This window comes from Xenopus laevis, chromosome 1S (assembly GCF_017654675.1).
Source record: "Xenopus laevis strain J_2021 chromosome 1S, Xenopus_laevis_v10.1, whole genome shotgun sequence".
Classification (NCBI taxonomy): domain Eukaryota; kingdom Metazoa; phylum Chordata; class Amphibia; order Anura; family Pipidae; genus Xenopus; species Xenopus laevis.
In genome coordinates, this window is record NC_054372.1 from 26,325,671 (window position 1) to 26,341,145 (window position 15,475).

The 15,475-nt window shown below is 40.1% G+C and overlaps 1 protein-coding gene across 1 annotated transcript in view; it reads right to left on the reverse strand.

The window, feature by feature from the left end:
* Positions 1–15,475, reverse strand: part of bend4.S (BEN domain containing 4 S homeolog) — a 64,402-nt gene that overhangs the window by 26,285 nt on the left and 22,642 nt on the right. The window contains exons 2-3 of the mRNA XM_018243122.2: positions 11,660–12,226; positions 7,184–7,275 (exon numbers count right to left, since the gene is read on the reverse strand). Of these exons, the coding sequence (XP_018098611.1) occupies positions 7,184–7,275; positions 11,660–12,226 (659 nt within the window). The remainder of the gene's footprint in view (positions 1–7,183; positions 7,276–11,659; positions 12,227–15,475) is intronic.

Consider the following 15,475-nt stretch of genomic DNA (forward strand, 5'->3'; position numbering starts at 1 on the left):
AATCATGGATTCTAGTTTGGTCGGACTTTTTTTTTTATTAAATAATCAGAAAAAATCAGATTTTGATTAAAAAAAAGGCCCTTAAACTACCTCTTGGTCTGTATACCCCCCCCCCTTCACAAGGTCTGCTTTTTCTATAACTACCCCTGCGTGCCAAATTCCTTTCTCTGTAATAATAAAACAGTACATGGTTCTTGTTCCAAAGTCGATTATTGGAAGTAGGGATGCACAGAATCCACTATTTTGGATTCAGCCGAACCCCTGAATCCTTTGTGAAAGATTCGGCCGAATACCGAACCGAATCCTAATTTGCATATTTTTTACTTCACACGATTTACCTCCCGACCCTAATTTGCATATGCAAATTAGGATTCAGGTTCGGCCGGGTAGAAGGATTCGGCCGAATCCAAATCCTGCTGAAAAAGGCCGAATCCTGGATTTGGTGCATCCCTAATTGGAAGGAAACCCAGCCTATTTTATTAAGTGTTTACATGATTTTCTAGTAGACTTAAGGTATGATGATCCAAATTACATTAAGATCTGTTATCCAGAAAACCCCTGGCCCAGAGTATTCTGGGATAACAGGTCTCATACCTGTACCATGAATATTCAGGCAACATTTCGAACCATATACTTCCTTTTTTCTGCTCTGGATGTGAGGACAGGCAGTGGGTTTTGTAGTTACATTTTCATAAAAGTGACTACTGTTTTATATAATATATAATATTTTTAATCATTTCCAATTAAAATTTCTCAAAGAACAGACGTAGATACTGACTAGGCCACTTATTTAGGACAAAAAAAGCAGAGCCCAAGGCAATGAGCCTCTAGATGGAACGCGGGGTAGTGGACGGTGCTGAGTGAACATTGAATTGCCACAAAGATTTATCAGGTGCTACATTCACTATTCTCTCACCAGGGCCAAAAGTAGGATTAGGAAGACTGATCAGGTACGCGTCTAGCTCCCCCCGATGCTGAGCCCTACGCATGTGCCAATTCTGCCTTCCCTACTTCCGGCCCTACATAATAGTCACACTTATAATATACATTGGTTTATAGGGCAACGCCACTTGACCCCAGTTACCTATTTTTTTTCCACTGCCACCATCCCTGTATCTTGTAATTCCCAGCTGGACTCCTGACGATCATGTATCTGACCTCACTGCCATTCCTGCAAGCCGGGTGCAGCAAAGTTTTGCAGTTCTGGGAAGCACATGCATATTAGCACATTAGCACAAAGCGTCCCCTGGCTCCCCTCCCCGAGCCACAACATCCCTGGCCCCTGCCTCTACCTTCTTTTTCATTCAGCTGCGCTGGGGTCCAGGGAGGGAAGTCTGACGCGCTTTTCGCTTCCGTGCAAGGAAAGGGACTGGGCTAGCAGGGCCCACCAGGTTCTTTCCCGGTGTCCCGACGGCCCAGTCCGACACTGAGTCCAGGACATATTAAGATTAGGTTGTTGTGTACCATACTAACAAAACTATGACAATCTGCTCTCTGCCTTTCCCTACACATACAGGCACAGACTCCTATTCAAGCATGCACTCTTGCCCCTAAACTCGCACATCCATGGTCACTGAAACCTACACTCATATATACAGCCACAGACCCCTAAACTCCTGCTTACATGCACATTCTCATTCCCTCTTCATGCTCCCTATCCACAACTCTCTTATCCCCACACAATGGAATATACTCTGCAACTCCCCCTCGCCACATGCATGCAAATGCTCAATACACACATACACACACACATTCTTAGGGAGGATTGTATTTAAAATCGCAAGCATTGTTTAAAATGGCGTTTTTGAGAATGTTTAGTGCTGCTCACATTGCTCATTATCGTAAAGCAAAGATTAGCGTTAAAAAAGAAAGAAAGCGACAGATGCAGATTATTGCGAATAGATTAGCCACAATAGTGCAAGCTATAACACTACATTTATTCTGTAGAATGTTTTACCATACCTGAGTAAACAGCTCTAGAAGCTCTCTTTGTTTGTTTAGGATAGAAGCTGCCATATTAGCTTGGTGTGACACCACTTCCTGCCTAAGTCTCTCCCTGCTTACTCATAGCTATAGGCTCAGATTACAGAAGGGAGGGGAGGAGGGATTGAGGAGCAAACTGAGCATGCTCAAGCCCTAGCTTTGAGTGTTTACTGGTATATTTATATAGACCTTTCTGATAAAGTTAAGTTCCTTTTAACCTGCTCTGGAGTTTTGTTAAATATTTTATCTCAAAAAAAACCCTTTGCGATTGTGAAACTTTATTACATACATTACGTTTGTTGCAAAATCCTTTTGGTCAGAAACTTTGTGAGGAAGTGGTTGAGGTCTGTAATCAGTCAAAAAGGATGCATACATGTCGCTAACATTCGTTTTGTGCATTAAAGAAACATATGACATTCCCCCATTAAACACAAAAGGGCCATTTACAAAAGAAAAAGCAGTGTTTAAAATAACAGCAACAATTGGCTATTTTTTTTCACTTTGTTTTTGCTTTCTTCTCTCTGAGTTGCCGTAGGTCTCTGCACTCTGAACACAAAGTTCTACTGTTGCCCCCATGAATACAATATTGCCTGCATTATTCATTACGGTATTTATAAGGGGCAGGAGGGGGAGGCATTTAGATAGTTTAACTAGTATTGTCATTCAGATGCACAAGGGTAGAACTACATGGGCGTTTTCCAGGGGGTTTTCCGCAGATCCGACGCGCTGTGCCAAAACGCAGGCGTCGAGTCTGATGCAACGGAAAATAAGGTAAGAAATACAAATGTCAGACACTGTTGCGTCGTTCATCCGACAAAACATGGCTGTCAGATACAGACTTTGCATGCTGCATCCGACAGTCGTGTCGTTTCGGATGAACGATGCGACACCATCCGACATTGCTGTTGCTTACCTCATTTTCCGTCGCATCCGACTTGATGCTTGCATTTTGGCACTACGCGTCGGATCTGCCAAAAACGTGTGAAAAACACCCATGTAGTTCTACCCTTAGGGAGCAGCAGAGGATGGAGGTTGCAACTGGAATACTGCCCTGTTTCCACCAACATTGTGCTCTGCACCTCGCACCAATTTTTGATACAGTGCACAGCAATTCTTTAGCTCCACAAACGACCACTAAGTGGTACAGCAGGTATTCTTGCACTTTTGCCCGGGAGTTACTGCCCACCATACTACCCCTATATACACAAAAGACATATGCACACATGCACTCAAACACTACCACCCACATTTCCCCCCACGCAATTTCACCCATCCTCCACATGCACAAGTACGACCATCTCATTGAAAATATGGAGAATTTAATATAAAATAATATAATTCAGCTTCTCTATATTAGTGGCACCTGGATTTACACTTGAGAAACAGAAAGAAAATGGTCACATTTGTATATAACACATTTTAGATATCCGGTTTATTTTTTTAACCTTCATTTTTACATTATGCCGGTTTCTCAATATTGACTATAGATCACAACGAAGTTCATATATACATAATGTGCATATATGGAAGACAACATCAATAAAGCTTGAAGGCTTGAAGAATCCCAGAGGAAAAGCCACAAGACGAATTATTTTGAGATGACTTTGGTCACCCAGCTACCAAGTAAAGATGTTAAAATCTGTCACTAGAACTGACTGTATCTCATTTCAGACTGGCATGTAGGATACTGAGGTCATGGCTCTGCAGCCTAATCAATTGATCAATAGTTTGATTTACTTCATTGAACAATTCAATTTCCAGCATGAACCAAAGACAACAACACTACATCATCAATATAACCTTACTGCTGCACGCTATAAGGGCAAACGCCAAAAAAAGCAAGACCCAAAGTTATAATTCCTAATAAAGGAACAAAATCAGTGAACAAATACATTTCTGTTCCAAGGAAATATTAAATACTAAAATAAACAAAAATGGAGCAAAGAGACGTGATATTCGCAATGTATAACTTTGTTGATATTAACCGCCATTATTTTGTTGGTATCTCTTCCCCTGGAAGATGCACAAATCTAGGCACATAACACTCACCACTAAATTTCATATAAACATTGCAGATATGTGATTAAAAATTCATTTTATTTGTACCATTGGGAACTATATAAGTACATACCTTCTAATGGTCTCATCTTCTGCAGGACAGTCCCAAATTGTGGACCTCAAAAAGGTCAGATTTACCAAGCACTGGATGATGGTAGTTGGCCAGCTTAAATATATTGCAATTTATGGACAAACAATCCCTGTTTTGTTTAAAGGGTAAGGCATTTTTTTAGTCGCTGTCTCAATATGTTATATATATTGATAATGGATTGAGTGCAGAGGACCTCTTGTATTTGTCTAAATGGATGATGGTTTGAGCAGATTGGGGGCTTGCTTGTGTATAATCAGGTGGGGACTTGTCCTAAATTCTTCCATTATAGATGATGGTGTGTGAATATAGACCAATGAGACTCTGGCTGCAGCAGTGGGCGTAGTGGAATGTTGTTTCTGTAGTTCAACTGTTATTAATTTGCTGTATTTGTATTTTATTTGTCTGTTCAAATATCTAGGGACTAGGCTATTCTTCTTGCCCAACCTGTTCAAATTATAATTTGTCCAAAACGCTGCCTATTCCCCATCAAGCCCCACCCCTATACAGCTTTGTAATTCAGGAACGCCCCACAATTAATGGGACAAAGGAACAGAAGGAAAGACATATGCTTCCGTATGTGGCATGGGTATATGTGTGGGTGTGTTCCCTTTCCCTTCACCTGCGGAATGTCATAATTAAATCGATTAATTCCTTGCACTGCCGTGTATGAATAAAGGAGTGGTATATTGAAAAAAAAACATGGCATCTGACAAATTATGGAATATGGGTAATTAAAACAGTGAGTTTACATGATCTTGCTTTGATTGTTGCAATTATTCAAATCTGAACAGGGCGTGTTTATTTCATATGCTATAAAATCTGCACACTGGAAATAGCAAGCCATCTTTATTTCAACACTCTGCAGGATAAAAATGATTTGTTTTAGGTAATTATTACATCACCAACTCACTACTGGTGAGTCTACATTATCTGATATCAGACAACTCACCATTCAGCACTATATCAAACTGCAATGATATAACATATGGCAGTTATAAAGTACAGGTATGGGATCCCTTATCTGGTAAACCCAGTATCCAGAAAGCTCTGAATAACTGGAAGGCCAACTCCAGTAGAGTTGATTTTATGCAAATAATTCAAATTCTTAAAAATTGTATTTCCCTTTTCTCTTTAATAATAAAACAGTACCTTGTACTTGATGGTAAGTATGATGCATGAATCCCTGGTGGTGGCACAACAACCCTATTGGGTTTATTTAAAGAGGTGGTTCACCATTAGGTTAACTTTTAGTATGTCAAAGAATATATAATTCTATGCAACCTTTCAATTAGTTGTCATTGTTTTTTTTTTATTTATAGTTATTAAATTATTTGCCTTCTTCTTCTGACTCTTTCCAGCTAATGTGGGTCACTGACACCATCTAAAAAACAATGCTCCGTAAGGCTACACATTTAGGGGCACATTTACTATGGGTCGAATATCGAGGGTTAATTAACTTGCAGTACAGCAGTAAAGAGTGATTGAAGTTTATCAGAGCACAAGTCACATGACTTGGGGCAGCTGGGAATTTGACAATACGTCTAGCCCCATGTCAGATTTCAAAATTGAATATAAAAAATATAAATATATGTATATTTATATATAAATATACTTTATATATAAATATATAAATTAAATATGAATATAAAAAAATCTGTTTGCTCTTTTGAGAAATGGATTTCGGTGCAAAATTCTGCTGGAGCAGGACTATTAACTGATTCATTTTGAAAAAATGTTTTTTTCCCATGACAGTATCCCTTTAAGGCCTCAGAACACTTCAACATCAGGGTAAGATAATAGGCCAGGCAACCTAGAATATCTTGTTTACGTGCCACATTAAGAACTGTATTTTATTTGTTGTATCCCATTGATGCCTAAACGATGAAAAGACTCTTTCTTGAGGAGGAGCTTAGGTTTACGTTTGGATTTTCAGGGTTTTCTGAGAGCACCCTCCATTCACCTGTCAATCTTTCGGATAAAAATATGGAAATAATGAATAAGAATTTTACACCTTCAAAGGTTAGTCTGTCATTACTAGTATACCTCCCCATGCATCAGTAAAGATACCGCTGTAGCAAATAATGATGCTTCCTGGTTTTTGGGACCCCTCCATTATTGTCATAATAGACTTTACTTTCATATGTAGCCATCTCTAACATAGACTAGAGTCCACCCGCGACCCGCTGACCATCAAGTATCAGGAAGTGCTGTCATTGTAAACCGGAAGTGACATCATCGGTAGTATGAGTGATCAGAAAAAAGGAGTAAAAATCACTAATGAGCAGACCCGCGGCCCGACCCGCAAACCCGCAGAACCACCGACCTGCTCTATACCCGCACCCGAAACTACTACCAGCAACTCGCAGGGTACCGCAGGTTTTTGTGGGTAACCCACAGGTACCCGCGTGTACCTGACCCGCTGCAGGACTCTACCATAAACCTAAAGTAACATACAGTTACAATCTGTGTCCTTTCACTCTCATTCTGGGAGCACAGAAAATTACTGGGCACTTCCCATTAGCAACCAGATTACTCTAGTAAGGGTCAGGGCACACGCTCAGATTCGGGGAGATTAGCCGCCCGGCGACAAATCTCCTTCTCTTCGGGGCAACTAATCCCCCCGAACTGCCTCCTGCCGGCTAGAATGTAAATTGCCGTTGGGATGTTACTCGGAGCGATTCGTTTTCCAAAGTCACCCGAAGTTGCCTTACGAGGAAACATCGGGCGACTTCGATAAACGAAGTTCTCTGAGTGCCATCCCGCCGGTGATTTACATTCTAGCCGGCAGGAGGAAATTCAGGGAGATTAGTCGCCCTGATGAAGAGGAGATTTTATACCGGGCGACTAATCCCCCCGAATCTGAATGTGTGCCCTGACCCTAAGGTCCTGGAATTGGCAAATTCAGATTCCTATCTGTCAGCTGTAACTGCCCTGGGGAGAGATTCTCAAACAGGGTTTTACTTTTTGCCTCCTGTCTAGTTCATGGCCATTGGGAAACACGGTTGGTTTAAACACGATGGCCTGAGGCCTCTGTGAGATAAATGTCGTTACCTCTGTTGGCTGGTCAATCGGCTGTGGCATGAGAAGCTGATTATGATGTTGAAGTACCGTCTTCAAATAATCTAACACCGTCTGGCAGGGCACTGCAAGAAACAGAACAATTATGGTTCCAGCTTTCCAGCTCCAGACATTTAATAAAAACATAATGAAGTAAGCATTCAATTACACTCATCTGCATAAAACTAAGTCATTTTAGGACATTACTTGAGTTTTGTTCTGAAAAAAAATATAACCAGGTAAACCTACACACCCAGAGATAACTAGACATATATATAAACCATAAACATTAAAGGGATGCTTGACCGTTAAGTTAACTTTTCAATCGATCTTCATTTTCTCTTTTTTTTATAGTTTTTAAATTATTTGCCACCTTCTTCTGCTTTCAAATGAGGGTCACTGACCCCATGCATAAAACAAATGCTCTGTAAGGTTGCAAAGTTATAGTTACTAGCACTTTTTGTCACTCATCTTTATACTCAGGCCACCCCCTACTCATATTCCACTATATTATTGATATCAATGCATGGTTGTTAAGGTCATTTGGACCCTAGCAACTGCATTGCTGAACTGGAGAGCTGCCGAATAAAAAGGTAAATTACTCAAAAAACACAAATAATATAAAATGGAAAACAATTGCAAATTTTCTTATAATCTCACTCACTGCATCATACTAAAAGTTACTTTAAAGTTGAGCAACCCCTTTAACTTCCTACTAAAAGTGCTTTACCAGAGGCCTGGTGCAGCTTAAAGGGGAACTATCATGAAGATGAAAATTTAATATAAGCTTCATCATACTGAAATAAGAAACTTTCTAAATGCAATCAATTAAAAATTCTGTACCGTTTCTGAAATAATCAAGTTTTACACCCAACTGCTGCATGAAGACAGATTGAAGAGAAACAGATGCTATGAGAGGAATAGTGAACATAAACTTGATTATTTTAGAAACAGTACAGAATTTTTAATTGATTGCATTTAGAAAGTTTCTTATTTCGGTATGCTGAAGCTTATATTCAATTTTCATGACAGTTCCCCTTTAAACGCATCAATAATATCAAACAAAACTAATTTTCGTACAATATTTGGTGCATATATAGTTGGAAACGAACCGACCGATATCGGCAGAAGACTTTGCGAAAGATTCGGCCGAATACCGAACCAAATTCTAATTTGCATATGTAAATTAGGGGTGGGAAGGGGAAAACATTTTTTAGTCCCTTGTTTTGTGACAAAAAGTCACGCGATTTCCCTCTCCGTCCCTAATTTGCATACGCAAATTCGGATTCGGTTCGGCCAGGCAGAAGGATTTGGCCAAATTAGAATCCTGCTGAAAAAGGCCGAATCCCGAACCGAATCCTGGATTCGGTGCATCCCTTCTTTGAAGGCACCCGAACACTGGCAGATACAGGTAGAATTCTATTGTTATACCTTATATCTGAGATTCAGCTCTACATGTGTGTATTGAAAGGAACAATCTTTCCAGGAAAGATCCTAATCATTACATCTATGGCCACCTTTATGTGATCACTAATTCCAGGAATGGATAATTACATTAGTAATAAGAACCTAAAGATCACTATTGATTGCTGAGCTCAAAATTCAAACAGACCTTCCTGAATAGGCCAGCTTTAATGATGGGCCAAATCAATCAGAGCTGATAGACTGCCCCCCAGGGCCCATGACAACCTGCTGGGAGAGGACCTTATTTTGGGATTTTCAAACCTGCAGACAGAAATCTGACTGATGTCCTGCCAGATATTGGGCAGAAGGCCATCATTCTTCTGCTTAGTTGCCAAATAAATCAAGAGTGGCTGAGTCAGCAACCAGTGTGGCCCATGTATATAGACAGCTAGACTGGTAATTAAAAATCTTTTAAAATTTAAAGAAAATCCCTTGTAACCAGGTGGCCTTAGTGCAAAACCCACTTACACAAACCGCATGGGACTCATGGGCTAAATTTGCACAGTAGCAGAAACCCAAAGCAACCAATCAATGATTGACTTTTTTTTTTAAAGCTCATGAGCTTCTCCTTACTGACCCAGACCTACACACATCTGCTTCCACGTACCTTCACAGGGTTTTTGTTTTTTTTGATTTTAGATGGCTATTTCATTGCACACTGATGCTGATTTGTTTCATAAGTGAATTGAGCACTCTTGCCGTGTAAGTGCAATTTTACTTATCTAATAAACTATTAAGGGCAGAGACACACGTGGAGATTCGCAGAGATTCAGTATATCGGCGACAAATCGCCTCTTCTTCAGGTGATTAATCTCCCCAAACTGCCTTACCGCCGGCTAAAAACAAAATTGCCAGCGGGAGCTCTTTGTTTTCCGAAATCACCCAAAGTTGCCTTACGTGGAAATTTCAGGCGATTTCGGTAACCGAAGCACTCCGCCAGCAATTTAGATTATAGCTGGCGGGACGGCAGTTCGGGGAGATTAGTCGCCCGAAGAGGAGGCGTTTTGTCGGCAGGCAGCTAATCTCCACGTGTGTCTCTGCCCTTAAGCATACTAGACCAGGGAGCACACCCTTCTTTATTATTTAATCTTATATTTATATTTTAATTAGAATTGGTATGTGACAGTTGAGACACCAATACATTCAGTATGAGATGGTCTCTTATTGAAATTTGGATTTGAACCTTGATCTAAGCCATTGATTTAATGACTGTTTCCATGGTTTGGGCTTAACCTGGAAGCATTGGTATCAATTAGTTACTGCCCAGGTGCAAATGTGTCCTGTATTTATAAAAGAGGAGTTTTCCTATCCAGGCACAGCTATTTAGCATAAACCTACAGTAGTATCTCATGCAAAGTACACTAGCCCTCATTTATGTGTTCGAATGCAATGCATAACCAGTCAATCCTACTCAGTACATCTGTAGCCAAGAAATCACACCAACTCAGTTTTTCTAAAGTCTATTGTGTGATCACATCCAATCAACCAGTGCTTTAAAGCATATTTTGGTTAAAAAAATGGAATTTACACCTGACCTTAAAACAAAAGCCAAGAAATTAAGAAATAACTTTCTAATATGTAAACATTATAACGTTGAGCATCATTATATCCTCTCTGGGAGCTTGTAGTTAAGTATTACATTCTCCTAGTAATAATATATTCCTGGCCAGCATATAACCTATAATGCATTTCATTCTCACAGCCAGAAGGGCTCATTAATGAAAGCATTTGCAAATGTGTTTTGAAAAACGTTAGTCACAAAGGTACTTGCATGTATATATGTTATCTGCACAATGCTCCATTCCCCCAACCCAGCATACTTGATGAATAATGGGTAAGGTGAAAAGTACACAGTGTACAGAGGCAAGAGAGCCCTGGAATTGCCCCTGCCTTGATGACGTGTTACTTATAAACACAAATGACTTGTGAATTGCAAACTAAGGGCTCTTACACATGGCCGTTTTTTCTGCGATCCCCTGCGTTGCGTTTTCTTCCGTTCAGCCGCAGGGGAGGGCAGGAGTAGACACACTCAATTATTGTGAAGGGGACTGTACTCACAAAGACGCATGTAAGTGCCAAACGCAGGTGGGACGCAGCATGTTGCATTTCACCTGCGTTCGGCGCATACATGCGTCTGTGTGAGTACAGCCCCCTTCACAATAATTGAGTGCGTCTACTCCTGCGATCCCCTGCGGCTGAAAGGAAGAAAATGCAACGCAGGGGAGCGCAGACAAAAACGGCCGTGTGTAAGAGCCCTAAGGGCAAGTACAGATAAGTGCATTTCCCGGCACTCCCCTGTGTTTAGTTTAGATCAGTGATCCCCAACCAGTAGCTCGTGAGCAGCATGTTGCTCTCCAACCCCTTGGATGTTGCTCCCAGTGACCTCAAAGCAGGTGCTTATTTTTGAATTCCTGGTTTGGAGGCAAGTTTTAATTGCATAAAAACCAGATGTACTGCCAGACAGAGCCACAATGTAAGTTGACAATCCACATAAGGGCTACCAAATGGCCAATAGCAGCCCAAGAACATTTCTCATGCATGTGTTGCTCCCCAACTCCTTTTAATTCTAAATGTTGCTCACGGGTTCAAAAAGGTTGGGGTTCCCTGGTTTAGATACATTCAGCTGCGGTGGAGCACAGAAAGGAACACAGACTATCAATATAAAGGGGCACATACTGAACACAGGCGCATGTAAGTGCAGAAATGCAACATGCTATATTCCACCAGGTTCAGCACTTACACGGGCTTGTGTCAGAACTGGGTCATAATAAAGAATGAGCTACGTTCCTTCCTGCGCTGATTTGTATGAGCCCTAATGCCATTCCTTGTGCCAGTGCACACTGGTGCAGAGAAAGTGATACCATTCACACCGGCACTGAAAAATCAGCTGGACATTTTAAATTGAAAAATCAGCCGGACATTTTATACAATACAAATTCGTGTTAGTTGAAACTAAATTAGAAAACCTCAGAAATATTAGTGCATTGAATACCATGAAACATATACCTGGTACACTTTCTAACTTCCGTCTAAGGTCCTCGTTTTCTTGTTGCAGAGAGATCACCTCCTGCTCCAGCTCTTGGCACCTAGGGCAGTAACCTTCTTCCTCGTCATCATAATCCTCTTCTGGAAGCGTTGACGAAGATGGATGACCATGTGATTCAGAAGTTGCCGGGGATGTCCATCCACCCATTGTATGTACTGGAGAGGATGAGATTGTGTCCATATCAGTTAAATGTCCGTAGTCGTTAGTGAAAGAGGTATTCCGAGCAGGGAAGTTACCGGCTAGAAGGTAGTTCTGAAGTGAATCTGTAAAGACCCGCAAGAAAGCTGAAGTCTGCTGTTTTTTCTTGACGTACTGCATTTCTACATCTGGTTTGTCTGAAGGTTGGTAATGGAACGCCTTATTTAACTGACACTGATCCGGCCTGTCAATGTAACCGTTATTCTCCTGTTTTACACAAGACATCAATGACTGTGGAGGTTTGGAGTCTAGAAGTTTTCCTCCACAATTGAAGAGGTTTAGAACTCGGCTACATTGCTGGGCAAACGCGTCCAGTATCGTTCGGCTTTCTGGGAAAAGAAATTGCAGAGAAATAGAAATGTTTATGCATCTAATGGAATAGCTTTAGTCTTTCTTTTATAACACCTGAACTGGAAACTGGTACTTCTATGGCAGTGGCACTTCTATGGCATCCACTTTAACCTACAGCCGAATTGTGTCTGTAAATTACCCTCCCATATAGACTGTAAGCCCTATGGGGCAGGGTCCTCCATTTTTTTGTCTCCTTGACACTGAGAACTTAATCTGTATTGTAATTATACTTTATATTTATGTGAAATGTATTTCTTACAACATACTTATTGTTACTTACTGCAGTGACCCCTTGTTTGTTACTACAGGTATAAGACCTGTTATCCAAAATTCTCTGGACCTTGGGTAGTCCAGATAATGAATCTCTCTGATAAAATGTAAATCGCCGGCGGCATGGCACTCGGTGTGTTTCGTTTTCTGAAGACACCTGAAGTTTCCTCGTGAGGCAATTTCGGAAAACGAATTGTGCCGAGTGCCATCCCGCCGGCAATTTAAATTTTAGCCGGCGGGCAGTCAGGGGAGGCAGTTTGGGGAGATTAGTCACCCCCGAAGAAGAGGGGCAACTAATCTCCCTGAATCTGCCTGTGTGACATGACCCTAAGTCTACTAGAAAATCATGTAAACATTAAATAAACCAAATAGGCTGGTTCTGTTTCCAATAACTATTAATTATATCTTAGTTTGAATCAAGTACAAGGTACTGTTTTATTATTACAGAGAATAAGGATATTATTTTTTAAAATCTGGATTATTTGATTATAATGGAGTCTATGGGAAATAGCCTTTCCGTAATTCGGAACTTTCTGGATAACGGCTTTCTGGATAATGGATTCCATACCGGTACTAATTTATTGTATTGCTCCAGGAGAGTTACACAAATAAAAATATACATACATACATTTTGTAGTATAAAGTCTGCCTGACTGCAAACAATGAAAGAGCTTGTGCCAGGAAAGCCAATGGTATTGATTGTAATCTCTTTCTAAGGTTCTACAATTTCAGACAGGCAGTGAATATACAGTAACAAGCTCAAAGGGTCAGGCTTTAATTATCACAGGGTAAAGAGGCTTTTCTCCACGGAAATCTGTGATTTCCAACAAACAAAAAAAGGTTATGAAATAGGTTCAAGTAAGGCAGAACCTGGAATAGTAACTATGATGTACTGACAAATAAATTTATCATTAAGGTATCAATATTTGTACACAGGTATCAGGTCCCTCCATAACAAACATAGATATTCAAATAGTTTTTTATGTTCTTATATTCTGTAAAGTCTACATTGTACATACAATTGATTGCACCTAATAAAGGATCACTGAAGATGTGCCGTTAACTCAATAAATATAGAATCAAACACAATCGCTAACCCAAGTTTTGTTTTTCAAATATGAGAATATTTGAAATATAGGGACAAAAGGCCCACAAGGTTAGTCTGGATTTTATTTTTTCTATGACAACCGTTTTTCAAAACACAGTTGATTAAAATCTCAAAATTTTATAACTCTCCCTCTAAGTCCTCAGAAATGAAAAAAACTGTATTATTTTCTAATACAGGTATGGGATCAGTTATCTGTAAACCCTTTATCCAAAAAGCTCAGAATTATGGGTAGGTCTTAGTCTCCATTTTAAGCAAATAATTCTAATGTTTAAAGGAGAAGGAAAGCTCCCGAGGCAGTATATTGCCAATAGATTAGCCACAATAGTGCAAGCTAGAATTCTATAATTTTTCTGTAGAATGACTCACCATACCTGAGTAAACAGCTCTAGAAGCTCTCTGTTTGTTAAGGATAGCAGCTGAAGTATTAGCTTGGTGTGACATCACTTCCTGCCTGAGTCTCTCCCTGCTCACTCATAGCTATGAGCTCAGATCACAGCAGGGAGGGGAGGAAGGGGGAGAGAGGATCAAACTGAGCATGCTCAAGCCCAAGCCCTGGAGGTTTAAACTGAAAGGAGGAAGTCTGATACAGAAGCCCATGTGTACACAATAGAAGGAAAGAAATGCAGTGTTTCTTTGCACCAATCCCCATTGCTCCAGTCCTGATAATAAAAATTTGCAAAAATGAAAGGGATGGGACGGGGTGATGAACGGCATCGGGCCTAGGGGTGCCTGCTTTGTAAATCCAGCTCTGGGCATTACTTTGGGGGTTTACTGGTGTATTTATATAGACCTTTCTGATAAAGCCTTACCTTCTCCTTTAAAAATGATTTCCTTTTTCAATGTAATAATAAAACAATAACTTGTACGGGATTCAAACTAAGACATATTTAATACTTACTGGATGCAAAACAGTCCTATTGGGTTTAAATTATTTTCAAGTAGACTCAAAGTATGGAGATCCAGAAAACCCCCAGGTCCAGATCTTACACCTGTAACTACAATTTCCAAGTTCTTCCTTTTCAGGAAAAAAGTCAAGGCAAGCAAGGAATAGAAATACATTTAGAATCCACAAATGATTAAAGGGCCCAAAAGAGGTTAGCTACAGTATGAAAGAGAAACGAATAACCAATTCTAGCCCTAGTACTGATGCTCCACTAAACAATGGAAATATGTTGGTTTCATAGAATACGGAGTTCCTTGCCCTCTGTCAGTATATACATAGCGGCATATTAATGGCCCACCACAAAAACATTTCCTTTGTTCCCACATTTCATTGTCAGAACGAATTAGCACCTACAAAATTCAGAGTTTTTTTTAGCCAATTTGTTTGATAAACTTTTTTTAAAATATAAACCTGGAAGGACCCGCAAAGTCCATGTTATGAAGGATGGATTATTTGATAGATATGGACGTTTGTTAACAGGATCCTTTTAGGGTTTACTCTAAAAATTAATTCCTGAAGCATGAGGATTTTGGATATAGTGTTTTAAACTCCAATTTCCCAATTACCTCTTAGCCATCTTTGTACTTGGGAATTACTCTCCTGGAAGTACTAAAGCATTATAATTAGCAAGCTAACACCCTGGCTGCTTTGTCAAGATACGTACCAATCTGCTACATTACTTTACTGCTCACAAACCATATTTTGACATTTAAGGCATGTTGTGTGAATTCAGATGTAATTCATTAATACTAAATACTAAATACATGGATCTTGGAGAAGTACTGTACTGGATTAGGTTGTGTGGGATAAAAGCTTCATTATTTAATTTTGTACCAATGATTCCCCAGATAAATCAGCCTTATCCAGCCAAGGATTTAGTTAACGGACACCCCCTAACCCTTTATT